Source organism: Parasteatoda tepidariorum, chromosome 8, assembly GCF_982258835.1.
Source record: "Parasteatoda tepidariorum strain Cologne lab strain chromosome 8, Ptep-v5.0, whole genome shotgun sequence".
Classification (NCBI taxonomy): domain Eukaryota; kingdom Metazoa; phylum Arthropoda; class Arachnida; order Araneae; family Theridiidae; genus Parasteatoda; species Parasteatoda tepidariorum.
Genome location: NC_141762.1, coordinates 25,614,739 through 25,637,808, shown reverse-complemented (window position 1 = coordinate 25,637,808; position 23,070 = coordinate 25,614,739). Strand labels below are relative to the sequence as shown.

The 23,070-nt window shown below is 33.0% G+C and overlaps 1 protein-coding gene across 1 annotated transcript in view; it reads left to right on the top strand.

Annotated features, from left to right (window-relative positions):
* The first annotated feature begins 7,329 nt into the window (after positions 1-7,329).
* Positions 7,330-23,070, top strand: part of LOC107447843 (progranulin) — a 32,427-nt gene continuing 16,686 nt past the window's right edge. The window contains exon 1 of the mRNA XM_087149499.1: positions 7,330-7,552. Coding sequence (XP_087005625.1) covers positions 7,405-7,552 — 148 coding nt within the window. The 5' untranslated portion in view covers positions 7,330-7,404. The remainder of the gene's footprint in view (positions 7,553-23,070) is intronic.

Sequence of the window (23,070 nt, the reverse complement as noted above, 5' to 3'; positions counted from 1 at the left end):
CAGATCACAACGACTAATTTCTCATTTTTACTAGTGAATATTTATTCCCCTAAAGGTCAATATTCAATAGACTGGCTGCAATCCCTAAGACGAACGTTAACAAACCCTTTTATTTTAACAGGTGATTTCAACGCACACCATGCTGCGTTAGGAGCTCAGACAACATCAAGAGACGCGGATAGGCTCCTCGACTGGATCCTAGATGCGCAATTCTCTCTACTAAACACGAAGATCCCCACATGCTTCAAACCAGGGTGCCAACCCTCCCTTCTAGACCTCACAATAACATCAGCGGATTTTTTTCCCAAAATGAATTTCGTAGTGTCCCCAGACACATTCGATAGCGACCATGCCCCTGTGAACATGTCCCTTAATACCCCAAACGGCAACCCCGCTTTGAACAGGCAAACTCGAGTGAACTGGAAGAACCTAACCCGTGACCTTGAGGAAACTATTCGAACCGAAAATACCCTTACAACTCAAAAGTTTCAAACTATTTTCCAGCAAAAAATAAAGAATCATACCTCTTTCAGACCAGCGATTAATCCACTCTTCCCACCCTACTGGAACAGTCTGTGCTCCTATTTATTAGGTAAGAAACGAAAATATCTAAGAATCGCGCGTAGATCCTTCAACCCAGATAAGTGGAATATATACAAAAAAGCAGCAGCTGAGCTACGAAAAACAATACACTCAGCCCGAAGACAATATTGGAATGACGTTTGTGTCAACGCAGGTCAAACTAAATCCATTGGAAAAATACTCCGTGCAATTATTAACCGCCCTGAAAACCAAAATATATCGTCAAATCTAATCATGACCAACAACATTGAGCTTCACAGCCCATTGTCTCAAGCAAATGCATTTGCAGCTTTTTACTCCAAACCACCAAACAAAAACCCACTCCCACTGGATTTCAGCGGAGCTGACCAAGAATTCAACGAACCATTCTCCTTACAAGAACTCAACGACTCCCTCACAGCTTCAAAATGCAAGTCCCCCGGACCAGATGGCATCCCTTTAAAAATTCTTCGCTCCCTTTCGGAAGCAGCCACTCAGAAGCTACTCGACGAATTAAACCATATCTGGGTCTCAGGACAGATCCCAGAATCCTGGAAGCTAGCCCATATCATACCTATCCATAAGAAAGGGAAACCACCTGACCTAATATCATCATACAGACCCATATCACTCACATCAACCTTGAGCAAATCCCTCGAACGCATGCTCTTAAAGAGACTCGTAGATTTTTCACTCAAAACTAGAATTTTCCATCCCTATCACTGTGGATTCCTACCATTCAAAGGTGTAGACTCGGTTCTCACCATTCTTCACCATGAAGTGCTCCAGGCTCGGTTCGAAAAAAAGTATGTAATTTGCTGCTCCCTAGACATTCACGCTGCGTATGACAGTATAAACCAGGAATATTTAATTCTCAAACTCTTAAAGGTCGGAATTACTGGTCGAGCCGCCAAATTCATACACAACTTTGTCAACCAAAGAAAAATAGCTGTGCGATGGAGGAAAGCGCTTTCAGCCAACTTTCCTATGAACAGAGGCGTTCCGCAAGGATCTGTGCTCTCCCCATTCCTCTTCATGATTTACATGTCAGACCTGCATCGCATTCTCCCAGGTGACATAACTTGCCTCATTTTTGGAGACGACATCTACCTTATAGCAATCGCTGAAACCACCTACGAAGTAAGACATAAGATGCAATTTTCACTCCACCTTATTCAGGAATGGTGCAAGGACTGGTGCCTCGAAATCGTTCCGGAAAAAAGTGCCGTCATCAACTTTTCTAGAAGACGCTCAGGTGATAACTTCAATCTCAACATCTTTAATAAACCTATCCCGTGGACTCAAAATCTCCGAATTCTCGGACTTCACTTCTCCAGTAACCTGAGCTTCCACCACCACTTCAGAATTTTAAAACAAAAAATTTTAAAGAAACTCTCCGCTCTTCACTGTATTGCTACCACCCGCTGGGGAGCCCAGTCAGAACATCTTCTTCAAATCGTAAACTCATGCATCAGAAGTGTTTTAGACTTCGGTAGCCACATCTTTACCTCCTCAAGTGTAACAGGTTTACGAACCCTCGAAATCCTATACAATGCAGCGCTTAGGGTAGCAACAGGACTACCCCGATGGACACCCATTCCACTACTTCTCAAAGAAGCGGGAGTGAGCAAATTAGCTTCTCGTCACAAATGGATAGCAGCTAAATTCTACTTCCGGCACACCTCCCTACATTCATATTCTCCAGTCTTCCATCACCTAAATCTCCCACTATCCAGCTTTCCACAAGGTAAATCGGCCCTGCTTATACCATACATGCATAAATGGATGATTAGCAAGAACCTCTCCCAAAATGACATCATTAAATACCATACCCCTACTCCAATTCCCCCAAACGTCGTCATTCATTTAGACAACTTTGCATTCCAAACCAAGAATCTAGCCCCACCTCAGATAAGAGCCTTATTTAAAGAGTTTCGCTATCGGAACCTTACCAACAGCATTGTTCTGGCAACAGACGGATCAAAACAATTGGACAGAACCAGCGTGGGTATATATTCCTCTAAAGGTTATACGGTCTCTGGCCGAGTTCCGTCACAAACATCAGTCTTCACTGCAGAAGGATTGGCGATCTTCCTCGCCCTTAAACATTGTGTTACCAGCTACGAACATCATACCTTGCTAACAGACAGCCACTCAATACTTCAGTCCCTCTCCAAAGGCACTAGAAAATCTCCAAGAATCTCACTACTTCTCCTAGACCAAATAGCCAAATCTAGCCAAATTGCGAAGTCACTCTCATTTATCTGGGTCCCATCCCATACTGGTATTACTGAAAACGAGCAAGCTGACCAACTCGCTAAACAGGCACTTAATCAAGATTTTATCTCGCACCTTTCATCACCCCAAGATCTTTGTCAAATGTTTTTGAGAGATGAGCTCAATAAAGAACACAGAGAATGGAAAGAGTGCAAATACTTCCAACCCTTTCCGCACCTCGACGAACCTCAAGGCTACCGCCCACTTATCAAGTCCCGAAAACTAGATGTGTTAATAGCCAGACTCCGAACGAAAACGCTTCCAACTAACGCGATTCTACATAAGTGCAAGTTAGTAGAAAGTCCTAAGTGCCCCAACTGCGGACATATAGACACGAACGAACACTACCTCCTGGACTGCTCTTTTTATCAAAATGCTCGTAAAGACCTCTATCAATCCTTATCCCTGCAGAGCCCAGCTTTCACTGATCTGGTTAACTTGTCTCTCAACTCCCGGACCAAAATCCAATCCCTCTTAAAATTCTTCCAAGCAACTAACAGATTCTAGCAGTTCGCTCCAACCTTGTGCTATCTACCCAGCCCCCAACCTGAAATGAGACTTATTTATTGAAACGCAGAGCTATAAGCGATAAGCAGAGAGCTCGCAGCACCTAACTATACTCAATACTCAATACTATTACCATTTATTTATGAGTAACTTTGATGATCGGGGTAATTTTTCACGACGTGTTAATAAAAATTAGAGTAATCTTAAAAAAAGTTGCTGATGATAACGTTTTAAAAATCACATGCATAAATTTTTGTATGGAAGAGAAAAAGCGATCTTACGCTCAATTACCAATATATCGTGATTTATTTACGTTATAAATAATTTAAAAACACTTCATAATTAAACAGCAAGTATATTTAGTTTAAAGTAATAACCAGGGAGCTCTGACAGTTCTGTGCCTAGGACCTCCATATTTCTAGATCAGGCCCTGTAGTAAAGTAGAGTTTTATGATTGACTTTTCAAAGCTGTCTGTATACTAAGATGATATAAATGAGCCATCGTTAACAAAATTATAAAGCGACGCTTCCAAAAAAAAAAAAAAAAAAAAATGCCGTTTACGAATTTTGTTTCTTATAAATATCGAAATTTAATTGAGAATTAGTTATTCGATATCAGGTTTTTTTTCTCATTTTATATTTTTCTTTAAATTGTCTTTAAATTTTTTTGTGAGTAAAATTTTTACTTACTTGTAAATAAGTGTTATATTTTTAAAAAATTTAATAGCTATTAATTTTTTTTCAAAAAAATAACATTTATTTTTCCTCAAAATTCATTAATATAATGCATATGATTCATGCAATGTAATTTAATTTTGAATTAAGAAACTAAACCGGTTAATAAATATAATTACACAAATAAATAATCAAAATATAAATATTAAAATTTATATTTTGTTTGAAATTTTTATGCATTTTTAATAAGCTTATTTGAAAATATTTTTTTAATGTTTATTTTTGCTTCAATTTTATTCCACAAGTTTCTTTTTGTTGAAAAACTGGAATTCTAATTTTATTTGTTGATTTAAACATAAAAAGTAACTGAAAGACTGCTGTTAGTTAGTCCAGCTTTCAACGAAATGCAAGGTGATGATAACTAAACTCAGTTCTCGAAGAACTGTAAAAATAAGTCTACACATCAGAATGATCTGAAATTAGACTTTGATATTCCCAAAGAAAGAAAAGATATTGCATAAAAAAAATATAAGTTTAAAATGTAAGGTATGGAAAGTGTTTCACTCAATATAATAAGACAATACGTAATATAATAGCATGATAAAGCTGTTTGCGATGCATTCTGGAAATGACACAGTTTTTAGTCGTCAGTATGTGACAAAATGACCACCAATGCGACCTGATCTTAATCCATGTGAGTTATGGTTGTGTGGTTACCTGAAAAGTGTTTTGTTCAGTGGTCTAATTCAAACTTAATCGAATTGATGGCATGTATTGCGTGGCATTTTCATGTCAAACTTGATGCATTCCGATCAATGCATACTGTTTTCCAATTTCAATCTTGGATGAAAACCTTGCACAACATATCAACAACGAAATCTTGCACCTATTATACGCTGTATTCATTGCTCATATTTTTTTTTGTCTGCTTTGACATCACTACAATTAAAAACTGATTCACTTTTTACTTCTTTATTTCATTTACATGGATTTAAATGTCACTAACAGCCCAAATTATTTACGTAATGACTAAAGATAGCTCCTTCTATCTCTTAATTGGAGTACTTTCTACTTATGCCATATCCTCTCCTCTCTTTTGTGAATACTCAAGTCTAATTTCAAGATCTTCTGAGAGGTGATTTTTTTCCATGGTAGAGATGAGCTGAATCAAGGCAAGGGATAGATGCTGTATCTGGCTTGTTTAGTGAAAAAAGATTTTAGGCTCAGACTCCTGATAGAATTTTCCAAAACTTTTTTACGACCTTTAAACAAACGTTTGATTTATTTCGTAAGTATAAAAAATGTAAAACAAGTTATAAAAAAATTACAGTGATTTTATATTTCGTTTCGGTGCTTTTGCTTTGTGAGGCTAACACTAATTGCCAAATGATTTTTATACAAGATTTTGATTTTCTTCATTGACTTTTGTTTTAGATACCTTGGAGTTTTAGTCAGTACTATACCAGGCATTGGACATCGTTTCCTGACGGGGCGGCGTGATAAAAAAACGACGATAAAAAGCTTGAACGTTTGCTGTTGTTGACAATCCCAGTTCGATATTGCTTTTACACATTTAGTTCTAGATTTTTCGCTTCGTGATACCGAAATGAGATAAAAAAGTATTAAGTGCTAATTTCCTTGTTTAGGTATCAAAGATTGATTGGAGAGAACACAATTTGATTTTTATCTGATGTACATCTCGTTATCAGGCTCTAAGTAATCCTATTTATTTTGGGCTCGTGTGAGCCGGATTAAATTTCTTCGTGCTCAGACAGGCTTGGACCTCCAAAGTCGAGCTCGAACTCATCTCTAACTACTACAATTACTGCTACTACTACTATTGCTGCTGCTTCTCTGCTTTGATTTTCTCCTTAACTCTTTGCTTAAGGAATCATTCACACTGCATTTAATTAACCTAGACAGGTGTGTGACCAGGGGTGGATAAAGCGTACGCGGGGCCCTAGGCCATTTAAAGTTTTGGGACCCTTACATTAAATTTTTTTCTCGTATATTTTTTATTTATTCACATATAAAAATATTTATATATCTTTTCATTTAAGAAAGCATATTTAAAATAAATAATAATAATTAAATTTTACTTTATTTTATTAAATTAGAACTAAAAAATAATCATAAAATTATGAAAAAATTAGAAAAATCATTGTTCTTCTTAATTTATTTTCAAAAAATCCATTTTAAGTGGGCCCCCGGCCATGCCTGGCCTAATGGGTAATCCGGCCCTGTGTGTGACTGTTACAAGACTGCATGTAAGATGAAGTGTTCGCATATTTGCGAATCATTCATTTCCATTATATAACTTTTTTTCCTTCTCCAATACAGCTTCCCACCCAAAGTAACTGGCAGATCACTTCTACTACCATTTTTGAAATGTACGAACGTATGTTCTCACAGCACGTCACATCATTTTTATTTATTTAATTATTTATTTTGCCTTTAAAGAACAAACCTCGTAGAAATTGGCGATCGAAATGGGCTGCAGGTGGCGTAGAGCAGAACTCTTTTTCTATGGCAACACTTCACATGCTTTCCCTATTAGCGTGTGGAAAGTCATACAGGAAGGAAGTACGTTAGTTTCTCTCTTGATTTTCATATAGATTAAAATCTTTTAACTTGAAAAACTATATGGAACTGAAAACTACATTAAACATAGTTCTAAAGAAAAGTATCACGGGAATTTTAGAAAATATTTTTATTAAGTAAAAAGGAAAAATATTAAGAAAAAGGAAAATATCGTAGTACATTCCTATATAACTGAAAAGAGGAGGAGAGGGAAGGGAGAAGGGCATGAAACCGGTCTCTCCCCAGATGGCGTATTCGAGTGTTGCGATCGCGAATATAACTTGGACCAACACAGGGCATCACTCTCGGACGAATAAGTCGAGAGGGGCTGTCGTATATTTTTTATCTTCAGTATAAATGCGCCTTGAGCAACAACTCAACCCAACTGTTATATATATATATATCCCGCGATTCTGATGAGTCGTTTTCTAGCCTTCAATGTATAAGCATGTCATCACCATCTTCTCCTAATCATAAATAAAGATCTAATTTACCTTGATTCCTGTATGTAATAATTTTGGCGACGAGTGTAAAAAAAAAGAAGACGGAACTGAATCAATTAATTACGACTCTTCAAGAATTTGTTCAATCAGTGAAATCAACATCAGAATCGAAACGGAGCCCAAAAGACGTCATCGCTACTCAAAACTTATCGTTCGATCCTTTTGATGCCGCTGTCGAATCCTTTGATTGTCATTTTCAAAGACTTGAAAATTATTTCAAATTAAAAGGACTGTTAGCAGACGATCCAGAAACTGAAGAATTAAAAGTACTTGTATTAATAAACTGCCTTGGCTCACGACAATGCCAGCTGCTTTCGAGTCTTACTGCACCGGATATTCCGTCAACAAAAACATTTCAAGAACTTCTATTGCTCTTAAAAAACATTTATCACCGAAACCGAATGTTCTTACCGAACAACATAAAATTTTTTCTAAACATCAACATCAAGGTGAGTCGATTTCTACATTCGTTTCTTCATTGAAAGATTTAACAAAAAATGCTGAATTCAAATCTGAATGTAATTTTAATAACTGTTCTAAATCTATGTTCAACTTATTATTACGATCACAATTAATCAGAGGTTTAGCTGATGCTGATATTCGTGTAAAATTATTGCAGCAAATCGAATCAAATGTAACATCGATGTTACATTTGATAAAACTATTGAAATTGCCTTAGCAATTGAAGCTTCTAAAATCGAAAATAAAGAAGTTTATAAGAGAAATTATCCTAATTATATTAATAAAATATTAAGTTACAATGTAATGAAAAAATACAATAGTGAAATTCGAAATTCCGAAAACGAAAGTAAACTTCAAAACAGAAGTAGATCAAAATCGACTATGAAAAATAAAAGCAATATTAACTTAAAAGAACTTGGATTAGAGGGATTATGTAAACATTGTGGAAAGACAAATCATAAAACTCAAGAATGTTTTTTTAAAAAATAAATTACGGTGTAAATCTCTCATGAAACGAGGTCATTTAGCTAACGTGTGTGTATCAAAACAGTTCAGAAATAAATCTAGAAATCGAAATATAAATCAAATAACAGATGATTCTAATGAACTGAGTATTAATGTAAATCAAATTTATGATGTTTTTTTTGAACGATTTCAATCATGATGACAAAATGTATGTCTCAGTTAAATTTATTAGCATTGAACATCGTTTGGAATGCGATTCCGGAAGTAATACCGGCATGCATAATAGCTTACCGGCATACATAATAGCTTAATACAGCTTTAATCAACAAAGTTAGACTAGCCGCAGATGACTACATACTTAGAATCATAAATAGTAAACAATCGAATCAAGGCACAGTTACAGTTAAAACAAGATGATTAGATTAAGGTGTTACAGTATAGGTGGCAGTGTAGTTGTTAATAAATATCACAGAATATCACCACAGGTTAGCATAATAAATAGTGACGAATTCAATAAATTTTGTCTGAATGTTTCGATAAAAAAAATCTTCTAGAAGTTGTGGGGGACAAATTTTTAAATCTCTTGATTTGCCCAGATTAAAGTATCATATCAAAATAAATCTATCTTTGAAGATTTGTATGCAGTTTCGATAAAGAAAAATTCTATATTAGGGGTGATTGGATTAGAAACTTAAATATTAATAACTTAATAATTAGAAACTTACTTAGAAAGTTAATTAATAAATGATCTTCACATTATTTCTGCACAAAATACAAATTTTAAATCCAGTATTTCTCGCACTAATTTTTCTATACATAAATTTATTGATTCTTTTACTGATGTGTTTGAACCTAAAATTGGTTGCATTCCTGATTATACTTGTGCTCTGAAGCTAATTCGAGACGCAAAACCCATTTTTATTAAACCACGTACTGTACCGTATGCTTTAAAATCAAAAGTAGAACAAGAACTAGATAAATTAGAAGTTGAAGGTGTAATAGAAGAAATAGACGTATCAGAATGGGGTTCACCCCTAATATGCCTTTAAAGGCTAGATAATTAAAGAGACTTAGGCTATTTCACTTAAAAAATCATTTTATTACGTTATATGGAGTGTTGCAAACATTATTCGTGAGATATTTACATCGATGGTTTCCCCCTCGCAGGGATGTTGGAGTTTGGTCTAGATTTATCTAGCCATGAGGAATATGAAAAAGACACGCATTTTTGGCGGTCCCGATATTTTATAGGGAGGTTCTAATAAGGGAGGTAGTTGCAAGGATCTTCTTTTCTCAATAAAACGTCATTCAATTGATAAAAATTTAGAGATTTTGATTCGCTAAAAGGATATCGCCACTCTGACGGTGGGAAGTTTTTGGGACTATCTTAATGCTTACTTTATCTACGAATTATTGCCCATTAACTCCAGAAAATAATCTTTTATCTTGTTCATCTTGACTTTTTATGGCTCTTTGTGAGAGACCGAATTCTACATCTTAAACTTGATAAGAAACATAGGTTTTAAGATTATCAGTTAATATAGAAAGACTCGCATGAGAAATTCTATATTACATCCCCCCTAGTAGTGGTCCCAAAGCACGATGGCGCAGTTCGTATTTGCACAGATTTTAAGGTTACAATCAACAATCAGCTTTAAAATGCCAGACACCCAATTCCTGGAATTGAGGACATTTTCAATAAATTACGTGATGGAAAATATTTCTGCGCGTTCGATATTCATAAAGCTTATTTACATTTGAAAGTCGATGAAGAAAGTGCAAAATATCAGACTCTTTCTACTCATAGAAGTACATACTTAGCAAAAGGATTATTTTTCGGAACAAAAACTGCACCAAATGAATTCCATAAATTTATTGATCAGTTTGTTCAAGATTTTAATGGAACTATTGCCTACTTTGAGGATATTATCATCCAAGGAAAAGATAAACAAGATTGCCAGCAACGTTTAATTAGAGTATTAGAAAAGTTACGTTAATATAATTTGCATCTTAACCTTAACAAATGCTAATTTTTCGAGGAAAAAGTTCAGTATTTAGGATATGTTATCAGTGTACATTCCACCCAATCGTCAGTCAAACATGCACGTAATCAAGCTATTACATGCACGTATCTGCTATTTTTCGAGGAAAAAGTTCAGTATTTAGGATATGTTATCAGTGTACATTTCACCCAATCGTCAGTCAAACATGCACGTAGAGCTTGTTTTGGTTGCCTGTGTTGTCTTTCAATAAGACCATTCGATTTTGGGTTATCCGCAGTTGTATGGACATGGGTTATGCCGAAAACATTATTAAACGAATGAAAAAGATTTGACTCAAATTGCGCTCCTTGGTCAGGGGAAAGGAATGACATCAGCAATCCTCGTTGGTATCGCCATCTGTTGGTGGTGGTCGGTACAACAGTCTATGAGGGAAGGGAAAAGCATGACATCAGTGATGTTTGTTGGTTTCGCCATCTGTGGATGTCGGTTGATACTAGTCACTACAGTCGTATCATGAACTGTATCAGGTACTACTTCAACAGGTACTACCATGAACTGTTCTTTACAGATATTAGTTTTTGCAGATGATGTGATTTTTATAACCGAAAATGAAAGGAAATTAATTGAAATGCATTAAAGGCTTGGAAAGTATGAGAAGAAAATTGGAGTGGTAATTAACAAACAGAAGACCAATGGACGGAACTTCATCGATCCTAAGGATCGACAATGAAGTCAAATTTGAAAGTTTTAATTTAAGCACTTGTGATGTGATTCATAATGACGGAATATAACATACAACGTGAACTCGCAAGAGCCTCTTAACTGTTTACGTTTCCCTCATAAGTAAGGTAATCTCCAAAGCAAAGAAAGATGTTTCATTGCTTCGATTGGCGATCGAAATAGGCTACAGGTGGCGTAGAGTAGAACTCTACGCCACCTGTACCACTTGCTTTCACCATTAGCGTGTAAGAAGTCATAAGGGAAGGAAGTACGTTAGTGCCTGTCATGATTTTCAAATAGATTAAAAACTTTTACGTTAGCAAACTATATGGAACTGAAAACTACACTGAGCATAGATCTAAAATAAAACGTCGTGTAAATTTTAATAAAATATTTTCGATAAGTAAATACGTAAAGTATTAAGTCAGAGGAAAATATCGTAGTACATTCCTATACAACTGAGAAGAGGAGGGGAGGGAGGCTTAAGACATGGAACTGGTCTTTTCTCCAAATGGCGTATTCGAGCGTTGCGATCGCGAATTAAGTAACAAGCTCTGATTTGCGTATGCTTGAGAAAAAGGAAACCTTTTCGGCCGCACGATTTAGAACCGGTTTTCTTTTATATTTAGAGCAGAAAAGAGGACTTTATGAGGGCGCTTTACGCTTTGGCTTTAGTACCAGATAACAGTTAACTTAGCTACGTCACAAAATGAAAATTTGATCTGTCCATTCCACCGTAACTGAAATCAATGTCAGACAATCGGCAGAAAACTGTTTTTTTTTCCGATACAGAAGATATTGAGATAGATCATCTTTGATATCAAGTATATCGAAAATAAAAATCAACAAAACAATTTTGAGACCAGTTATAATCTATGGAAATGAAACTTGAACTACTGCATTGGCAAATTACTTTTGACTTGTTAAAGGAAGATTCTAAGAAAAACATTCATTGATGATTGGAAAATTTGATTAAATGTAAAAATAGAGAAGCTATTAGCAATCGCAACACTCGAATACGCCATCTGAGGAGAAGACCGGTTCCATGTTTAGAGCCTTTCTCCTTCCCTCTCCTTATCTTCTCAGATGTATGGGATAATATTATGATGTTTTCCCCTTATTTTTCGCGTTTAGATTGTCAAAAGTGCACTTTAATGTTTCCACGATCCTTACCTACTTTAAGCACTATGTTTAATGTAGTCGTCGTAAGTTCCATACAGTTTTCAAGCATAAACTTTTTTAATCGGTTTGAAAATCAAGACAGAAACTTACGTACTTCCTTCTCCTATGATTATGACACGTTAATAGTGAAAGCATGCCCAGGAATGTTTTAGGATTTTAAGGTAGCCTGAATGTAGCTGAATTGCGTGCACGGGTTCCGGTAAAAATAACTTACCCAGATAAAGAATATGACGATCAGATTGAAATTTGAAAGGAGAACGAAGTCAGATAAAGATTGGAAAGGTCTCTTCGATGAATTAAAATTCATTTTGTTTAGAAGTGATGGCCGATGTTTTATTCGTTATCCGAAAGGTACCAGAATGAATGGATTCAAGGTAGCAAGGGCCAACAGTGATCACGAAAACGGATCAGTAATGGTCTGGGGAGGCTTCCATCCTAATGGCGCCCCACTCGTACACATCAATGGGACAATGAATCAATATGTTTATAAAAACATTTTAGAAGTTCATATGCTACCTTATGCTCGTGAGAAGATGCCTCGTGGATGGATATTTCAGTAGGATATTGCTCCTAAGTACACCTCCAAAGTGACAAGTTGGTTTGCAGCTAAGAAGAATTTTGAACTGGTTGCGATTCAATCATCTGACCTGAATCCAATTTAACACCTGTGGAAATTCATCGGAAGAAAAGTGAGGTTACGGAAGCAATTTTCAATGGCAGAACTCCTTCAGGATCTTCAGTTGGAAAGCGCGAAAATTTCTAAGTCCACTCTAGAAGGTTTCGTTAATTCCATGCAGTCATGAAGGCAACAAAATATTAAAAATTTGCTACATTTTCTAACCTTAAGGGTACAAGGGACGTTGAAATTCGAATAAAATGGCTAAATTTTCAATTTTGAGATTTTACTTTATATTTGAAGTAGGAATCATAAGCTTTAAATTAAAAAAAAAAAAATTAAAATCTGATCATTTTTCACTGAGATATAAGCTTTTTTAGTATGACCACGCCCGCCCCTTTGCAGTTGCATTTGGCGTAAGTTTGCAAAAGATGTGTTTATCTCCAAAAAAAGATTAGAGCTTGGCGTTATTGCTGAAGTTGCAGAGTACAATTTAGGTTCTGTTGAGACATAAAAATTAAAAAATCAACATATTTATCACAGTTCTGCAACAGTTTGCAGGCTCTGATAAAGGAAAGATTGCAGGCGTGCAAGGCAGAAAAAGCGAAAATCCTCTCAAAAATTCAAGGAAGAGAAAAATTCAAGAAAATATAAAAAAATATCATTAGAAAAGAAATCAGTTAAAAAAGAAGGGTTGACATATTCTGCAGGCGAATTTTGAACATCAAATTAAGTATTAAAAGTAATATATTTGAAATATGTTTAAAAATGTGTTATCACATCTTTCTCGTTTTCTCTTTCAAGTATTGTAATAACATTGTCATTTTGGATTATTTTTCATTTGAATGTTATTAAATACTATATAATTTCTGATGAGGTTAATCATAAGTATTTTACACATATTTAACGCATTAAAAATTTATTATTCAAGCAAAAAATAGTGTATTATTGTGTGCAAATTTTAAAACTGGCTTTTTCTCAAAATCAATATTCTGGTAAATTTTGTGTTTTCGAAATGCTCCATACATTTTAATTTTTATCTGTTTTTAATTATATTTCATCAAATTGCTCGTTATACATGTCTAAATGAAAGTTGCGATGCATTATAGGTTTAACTCGAGTAAAAAAAATTATTTAGTCACAAATGAAAATTCTTATGTAACTATTTTAGTTAAAATTATGTGTTTTTTAATATTTCATTATTGTTTTAAAAATAAATTTGTTTAAAAGTTATGAATTATCGCAACTTTTGTTTAGAAATATAATAAAAATCTTGTAAAAAAAAATTAACTTCCTACTTTGCTTTTCTGAACAAATGTAGCATTTCAAATATTTCCTTTTTTGGGTATTTAAAAAAATTAAAATTTAATTTATTTTTAAACTAATTGAACAATCATCACCAAACTTCATGTTTAGTCTGTTTAAGATGCAACAACTAAATGCTGTAAATTATAAAATTGTAGCTCAAAAATTGAAAAAAATTTTTTTAAACGTCCCTTGTACCCTTAAGATGATTAGTTTCAATAAAAGTTGAAGAAAAACTGAATCGTTTCAAAACTTTTGATTTTAATTTTTTAATCTTGTTCGGTGTTTATTAAATTAAAAATTTTCAGGACTATTATTAATTGCTTCTCATGTAAGATCTATTTTTTCATTTTGAATCTACATTCCTCCTCGGTGCATGGAAGCAGCTGTTTAAAATTATCCATTTTCTCCTCCACGTCTTAGCATTCGATGCTAAGCGAGTGATTTTCTAGGGTGGTTTGTTGACTATCTGTTGCTAAACGCATTTACCTTGTTCTTCCCACAGAGAAATTCCCAAATCGTGACACTTACCTCCTTCATTCACTGAATATCTTCGAAATTAATAGATTTAGCAATGTAAATTAATGTTATCTATTTAGATAAGACTAAATAAAAACCTTTCCCCGATAAATCTTTTTCCCCCGATAAATCTTTTTTTCTTTTTTTTAAAAAAATTTTATTTACATTCTTCTACAAAGCTCTTCAATTGATAGTTTTCCTGCATTGTTCAATCTCTTCTTTTCATCTTCTTTCATCTTCAAATTTGATAAACTGTACTCGCTAGAGAATATGTCTGATTTAAAGTTAGATAATTTTAATAAGCTAAATATCATTTGACCATAGTTTCTAATATAGTATCGTCTAAAACAGTGTTTCCCAAAGTGGTCCATATGGACCCCCAGGGGTCAGTGGTACCATTCAGGGGGGTCCTTGAAAAATAAAAGCTGATTTAGGGGTCCTTGAACAGCGTCAGGGGGTGAGGTTTAATATAAAATAATAAAATTGTGATAGGTTTTTATTATTATGGAAATTAAGATAAATAAAATAGTACCGATTTTTACGTCCTAAGTAAACTAGAAATAAAGGTGGGTGCTTATAATTATTAACAGTGGTTTGTTACAAATTAAACAGTTGATTTACAAATTTTCTTATTTCTTTTGTTCCCTTTTTAAGAGATAACAGTATGAAAAACGCCGAAAATACAGTGTTGAACATTTGAAGTAAGTCTTTATTTCTTTACCAGGAAATAGTACTTTATGTTTCTTCTATGTAATAAAACTAAAACAAGTGATTCAAGGAAACATTCCAAGCTTAACGAACAATTGATTAAAAACCATAGTGACAAAAAAGATAAAGATTTAACTATTTTTTAAACAGTCAATGAAAAATATCTGAAAACGCAGTCACTGCAACAACTTATAGCAACAACATTAATGAGGTGACGATGGATTGCATGTTTCTATATATTACATGATTGCAAAGTCCTGAAAGCCTCACACTATTGAAGAACTTATTTAATACTCACCGGGTTGCACAAACCAGCGTTTAACATTGTAAAAAGAATTCCACGGAGCAATAATAATGTACAAAGAAGGATTGACAAAATATCTCAGTGCGTAGAAAATTCTTTATGTGAGCACTTAAAAATATTTGAATTTTCTATACAGCTTGACGAGTCCACTTATCCAGGAAACGAAGCTTTTACTTTTAAATTATGTAAGATTTGCAAAAGAAAATTTTTATTTACCAAGAATTGTTATTTGCTAAATGTTTGGAAAGCGATACGAAAGGTGAAACACTATTGACTAAATTAAAATCTTTACCATTGACTAATATCATTTCTGTAGCCGGCAATAGTAGGAAGATACCGAGGTTTTCTGGCTAACTTAAAACAAGCTACAGTGAATGTATTTTCAATACATTTGCCAAATTTAACGAAACTAATTTGAAACTACAAGATGAACAATAAATTTAATCAAAACTAAAATCGTAAAACTGCGTTTGTTGCAAAACTTTTTCTGTATAAACAAAACTTGGGAAGAGGATATTGTTGATATTGTTCGCTCAATTTCAGTGTCATAATGAACCTCATCACATAAAAAATAAAATAAATAAATGATTAGAAATTAGTACTCTCAAAGATTGAGCCTGACATAAATAACCTCTTAAAATCTCATCACGTTCATCCAAGTCAATAATTTTTTATTTTATTTTAAACAAAAGATGTAGTTTCAATAAATAGTTCAACAAAATGTTTTTTTTAATTTTTATACCGTACATATATGCAGTTTTTCCCTTGGGGGTCCGTGGGCAAGTTTTGACTATAAAAAGGGGTCAGGGGGTTAAAAAAGTTTGGGAACCACTGGTCTAAAAGAGTCAGTATAGGCATTTTTAGCTCTTCGGTGGCCACTATGTAAATATTAATTAATCCTGGTTGGGGGTCGTCTTCTTTAGTGGTTGGAGCACCAGGCTACGGACACAAGGGTCCCTGGTTAGATATCAGCCAGCACTATAGAACAGCTCTCAGACATACCTTGCAATCAGTGATCAAGTAAAATAAACACGCCGCTAATAGACAAATGGAAGCACTACTTCGCTCTGTTTCGCGATTCACTTTTCACAACAAATAAATCGCTTGGTTCTAAATTAACGTCAAGGCTGCTGCACTGGAATGGAGACTTTAGTTTCCATTACGCGGTCTCTCTCACTTATGAAAAACGCTTAGGACTGACAACGAGTCAAATTTCTTTGTTCGCTGACCTTTGCGTTTCTCGGAGTGAAACAAAAGTGCCATGATTCAGAACTTCTTAAATTTTGATTTCACAGTTGGAGCAAAGCAATCACTATGTTCTAACCTCGGATCCAAATGTAGGTTCCATTTAAGAAAATCAAAAATAATATTGGTTGAAAAAGGGTAGATTTCATAGATTTTATTAGAGTCTGGTACTGCTAAACAGAGTGATAACAAATAGCGGGATTAAATTTTTATGCATCATAAAACAGTTTTTTTCCCAGGCAAATAATTTTTACTTCAATTATTTTAACACTTTCAATATTCTAATAATTAGTGCAGACAATATTTTCAGTTATGGAATTCGACACGAAAACATCCTCTGAGTAAACAAGCCTTTTTCCAACTTATTATAATTTTTGACCCACAAAATAGGGGCAGTCACTATCTCGGTTGCTTATTGCAGGTATAAAGAACCAAATTTCTGAGTCAAAATCTATTTCAAAAAATTTTACTTGGTGAGTACGTTTCTGTGATGTCATTTTCATGTCTTCTTGAAATCATTAATAACATTAACTATATAAATTTACCTGAGTTACTTCAAGAAACCCTGTTGTTTCCTGCACAAAGTAAAGGTCTTAGGCCTAAATGTTAAATTAAAGTAAAGTTAAATGCTGTAAAATGGTAAATTGTCATTAACCTGGCTGTCATTTTCCTGGCTTACGAATGCCAGGACTATGACAAACATTTTTTTTATCAATTTTCTTTCTGATTTTTAAGCAGTATAATGTAAAGAGGGAAAGCAAATATTAACCAAATACCCAGTTTATGTAAGATTGTACTTTTGCTTGTATATACAGTCGGACCTCTATTTAACGAAGTCGCTAAATCCCGAAAAAAAATTCGTTATATGGAAAATTCGTTAAATAGAAAATCATCTTTTGAAATACTTACACAACGTAGAATAGGTTTTAAATTCATGGATACTAGAAATAATTAAAATGGCAATTGATGCACCTTTATCTTGTAATTTTTTTCTTTAATAGTCAGTCACTTTCGCTTCGACATTTTGCAGCCGTAAGAAAAGCAACAAGCAGCACTCTGATCAGCAATCTTAAAACAGGAGCTCTACTGAGTGAGCAACGAGAAAGTTGAAAGTTTTTCTAGAAAGGAAGTGAACAATGGGGGTGGAGATAATAGGACATTTCAATAAGGGACCAGGGACCACACACTTTGATGACCCATTCCTTTTATCTTCTCTGCTCATTTCCTATTCAAGGAATTTGACCCTTTCCCCCCTTTTCTAGTGGGATTGCATTTCCTGTATGAAATGCAAACAAAAAGGGAAAGGAATTTTACTGCTAAGGGGAATTTTACTCTAAAAGTTAAGGGGATGCGAAAATCAGTTCAAGGTCATTTCCCCCATAAAATACGTTAACGAGTTAATAATTTTCTCAAATATTTTGGGAAATGGGGAAAGTAGATCTAAAAAAAAATTCGTTAAATAGAAAATTCACTTCGTTATTTAGAAGTTATTTAACGAAGAAATTTCCAAAATGTTCTTGGTTCCACGAAAAAATTCTCAAAATAGAGAAATTCGTAAAATGGAAGTTCGTTATATAGAAGTCCGACTGTAATTAAAGTTATTTATTTATTTAATGATTGATTATTATATAAAATTTTATTCTGTACATATCAGCAACAAAAACATTTTTGATTCTTTTGACAGTGGATAAAAGAATGAATTTAAACAATTCATGGTTCATCAAACAAAGAGGCTTTTTATACTATAGACTAATTTTTTCTTCAAAACACAGATAGTTGAAATATAAAGGATAAGCTAAAAACATCACTGTATAATTAAACTTTGTCATAATCCTTAAACTCTGTCTGGGTGTATAAATTAAAGAATGTAATAAAGTTGTAAAATAAAATGATTTGAAATATTTTAAATTTTAACAATATAATTAAAAAATTGAGATGTAAATTATTATAAAGTTAATTTTGCTAGGTTATTTTAAAACATTGGGTTCAAAAACAGTCAAGGGAAAATAAACTGAGAAAAAAACGAGAAGAAACGGGAGAATTAAAAATTATTAGAGTTCCTTGCAAAAGAAAAACCTAAAAGAAATTTAAGGCATGCTCAACAGAAAAAGAAAGCAGTTGTAAGGCCAATCGCAAAGAAAGAAAAGTATACTTATAGAACATGCAAATCATATTGTCAGATTAAAGCATTAATTTCAATTCCCTAGTAAATTAAAAGAAAAACTTTCCACTTAATCAATTTTAATTTACATTGATTTCAGTGAAGACTCTAATATCAAATATGCATCAGAACCACAAGTAGTACACTTTGGAGCTTCAAGAACACACAATTTACTTTACGCACAGGAGTATTATATGAAACACCAGCTGAAAACGCCACAAGTTCTTCATTTTCAACTCTATCAGAATCTCTAAATAATGACTAATGTGCTATTTGTGCACATAAAAAGAAGATTTTAAGGAATGTTCCTCAGAGAGAAAACTTAAAGGAAAAACATTTAGTAAGTGATCCGTTTTTAACACAATATAGAAATTTTTTTTTAAAAAAAAGTTTTTACATTTTGCCTAATGCAGAGATGCCAACTTGCTCCGGTCAGCAAATATATATTTTAAAGTGGTAGTTTATCAATTGTGATTCTTGGTTTAAAAAGTTCAATTTAGTAGATTTTAATCCACCACTATTTCTAAATAATTCGTAGGCTTATATAATTCACCACTTTATAGTACTTATGTCATGCTATACCTTTTAAAATGAAAGCAAAAATATTTACAAAATTTACTTTGTAGTTATTTACCGTTTTTTTTAATTATTTTGGCGTGTCCGGAGCAGTTGGCATCTCTGCTAATGCATCATTCGTACATTTTACAGAACCGGGCACTGGAAAGGGTGCACCGGAGGGTGTTGGGGCGGTCGCAAAACGTTCTACTGAAAATAGAGTAGCTTTTGATGGAGACATACCAGATATGAAAACTTTCATTTCTGCTGTTGAAAAAGAATGTAATATAGTAATTAAAGAAGCAAAGACTTCAGAATAAATTCATTGAAGGAAAGAAAATCCTTCCCTTCAAGGGATCTATGACTATGCACCTAGTCTTCTGTAAAAAATATTTTAACTAGCCTCTTCTTTCATAAAATGAGCTGTAACTACTTTAGTAGTTACAAATGAGACTTTCAAATTGGTTCGTCTACTACTCACATTTTCGTACCACAGTACCAACTCTTCATTTTGATAATGAATCATATTCAGCTGAGCATGAAGCTGATTTTGAGACAATTAAAGTTAATAGTTGGGTGGCTGTTCGATTCAAAGATGAATGATTTCCAGGTAAGTGAATTGATTTTTAATTTAAAGTAAAATTTATTTCAAATGCTGAAATCAGAAAAATTCTTTAGATTACCATTTTCATTGTTGGAGCAGTTGTTGAAGTCGTTCATAAAGATATTGAAGTTGTCTTTATTATTCGTGCTGGAAAACAGATTGCTAATCACTCTAAGTGCCCCAGGAAAAAATACTGTCAAAATTTCTAAGAATAACATCATTTCAAAAATGTCTGCTTCTTTCCAAATATCTTCCAGGCATTTTGCTACTTCAAAAACCTTCAAAATTGATTAAATTTTACATTTTTTTCTTCTGTTTTCTTTGTTTTAACTGTTCCTTTGCAAATTAAATTAAAGAGTAGTAAAATTAAAAACTATTTCATTGTGTGTGTTACTCTCTCATTTTTATTATATTTAACTAATTTGTTCTAATCATTTACAATAATTATGTTTAGAATTTATTTACATAAAAAGTTAAAATTAACTTTTCAATTTTGTCTTTTTTGAGTTTCTTCAGTTGAGTTACTTACTATTAGCTTAAAATGACTATTTTCTAAACTTCTATCAAAACTAATATGTCATTTTCCTGGCATTCAAAATTTGGTGACTTTCTATTTTATTTTTTTTTCTTGAGAAAATGTCAATAAACTACACTGCTGTCTGTAAGATATTAATAAATGTAACTAAATAAATATACAAAAAATTCAGATTATTTTGAAGACTTTAAATTTGAAGAAATTTTTTCCCCTGAATTATCATGTTCTCAAAGAATCACTCATATATTTACGCAAATTAATGGGCTAAGTCGCCAAGCTAGAGTAAAATGATAAGATATATTAAAAAAAAAAGTAAACTTATGTAAACTTATCGGTAATAAAATGATAATTTGTATGAAGGACATTAGACGAAAACTAATATTGCATTAATAAGATAAAACCTTATCATTTTCAACAACACAAGATTATTTAGTAACAAAAAATTCATTTTCTTGCTGAGACTTATACAATGTTAAAAACTCGATTGATTGTTAGACCACACAATTGTTCACATTCTTTTCAACGCTCATAACGTGTACAAGGACATATATAAAAGTGAGAACATAACATAATTATATAAAAAAGGATATCTTTTTCTCGGATATTAAGATAGCATTTAACAGTTAAGATTTCAAATTAATTGAATTTCAAGTAGTTTTTAGAAGTTTAACTCAGAATATTTATTAAACATATTTTTTTATACTTTCTTCATTATTTTGTATTATTTTAGGTCAAAATAAGTGAAAAATATTATATTTAACATTTTAATAATTTATGGTTAGGAAATATAGCATGAAACACCAGTGTCTTTTTATGTGTTAGAAGTAAAATCTTCCAAACACGGCTCACTTCAGAACAATAATTTTGAAAATCGGCATTTATTTGCAATTTAGATCAAAGAGTTATTCATCATTGAAATTTCGTTAATTTATAAAATTAATTATTGATAAATTATTGAATATGAATGAAAATGTTTTTTCAAACCACTTTATTTAGATTTTTATATTTCATTACAAATATCATTCTGATAATCTAACAGATTCTGTTTAGCAACTATTAGACGGTTTTTATAGATAGATTAAAAAGCATCAAATTTATGTTTTTTTGCCTGTAATTAAAGCGTCAGAAAAAATATATAAAAGGGACACCGGTGTCTCACCTGCATCAAAGGGTTCAGACATTTGTTTCTGCTGAATGACTTTAGCGTGCTTAACATTGCTACTCTGATGGACTCAGGATGAGCATTTGAGGCAGTTTTTTTCAGAATAAACTGTAAACCATGAAGCTTCATTTTGGCCTGTTAATCAGCCACACTTAGATCAAGTTACTATTTGTTCTTTTCTCTTCCTTTATAAAATCAAATTAATTTCTTGTTTAAGAAGTGAATAGATTAAATTATATAGAACAACTGTCCCGTACGTGGCAGAAAAGATGGATTTTTCTCAAAAAGAACTAGAGTAACTTAATTAGAGTGATTCAGTGATTTTACCGTAATTATTACTGTAAATGTTACGGTATATCAAATTTTTTGTTTCGTAACATGTTCCGGTAAAAGTGGATTTTGCGGTAAAAAGTACCTGAGCCCTGAGTGTGAGTACTTATTACCATAACTTGATTCGGAGTTTTTTACTGGGTGTTACGGAGGATATTTTCTGACAGCAATGTGGACGGAGCGAGCCGGCAACAGATTACGATTTGACCAACCATTGTCAGGATTAGAACCTGGGGCGTCTAAACAGGTGGCCAAAGCTCAAATTCTGAGGTTCTGAAAAATTATTAAAAGGGTTTAGGTGAGGCAAAACCTCCGATATCCTTCCTCTTTGTGGTAAAAAAATGGATGGATGCACCTCCCTAACAACAGGCGGTAAATGAGAAAAAAGATCTAAACAAAGATAAATTTTCCTTCCTAAACATCAGTTAAACGTTACAAATCAGATAATAATAACAATAGGTAAATTTTAAAATATCTCGCATAAAGAAAACATATTTTCAAAAGTTTCAGTTAGATTTCCTTTTCATAAATGTTTGAAATTTATCACTTTTATTGGCGTAAGAAAGTGTTTTATCTCTAGTTTTATCTCTAGACTGATAATGAAATTTCCTTTTCTCGGAACAGCAAGCTAAAATGTTTTATCAGTCTGAGAAGCATATGACTTCCCAAACTGAGGAAAAAAAGATTTTACCTGCACAGATGTAAGACATTGTGTAACATAATAGTTTGGAAATTTTTTGAAATAGGAAATTTATGCTTTGTTAATTAAAACAAAAGCTATACTTATTATTTAAAGAAAAAATTTTTTAAAATTTTTTTTGCTCCTATTTTCAGAAAGTAAGTATGTTGTATCATACATCACAATATTATTCTATCATCTCTTATCTATCTATCATTATTATCTATCTACATCACCACTATTCATTGTAACTACTATCTATATCATCATTATTTACTTTATTCACTATATTGCTATATCCTCGCTATATAACTATAATATCCTCCCGATATCATTCAGTTGAGTCATAAACCATTATCATTATTCATTATTATCTGCCTATATCAGCAATTTTCCTTACAATTACTATCTA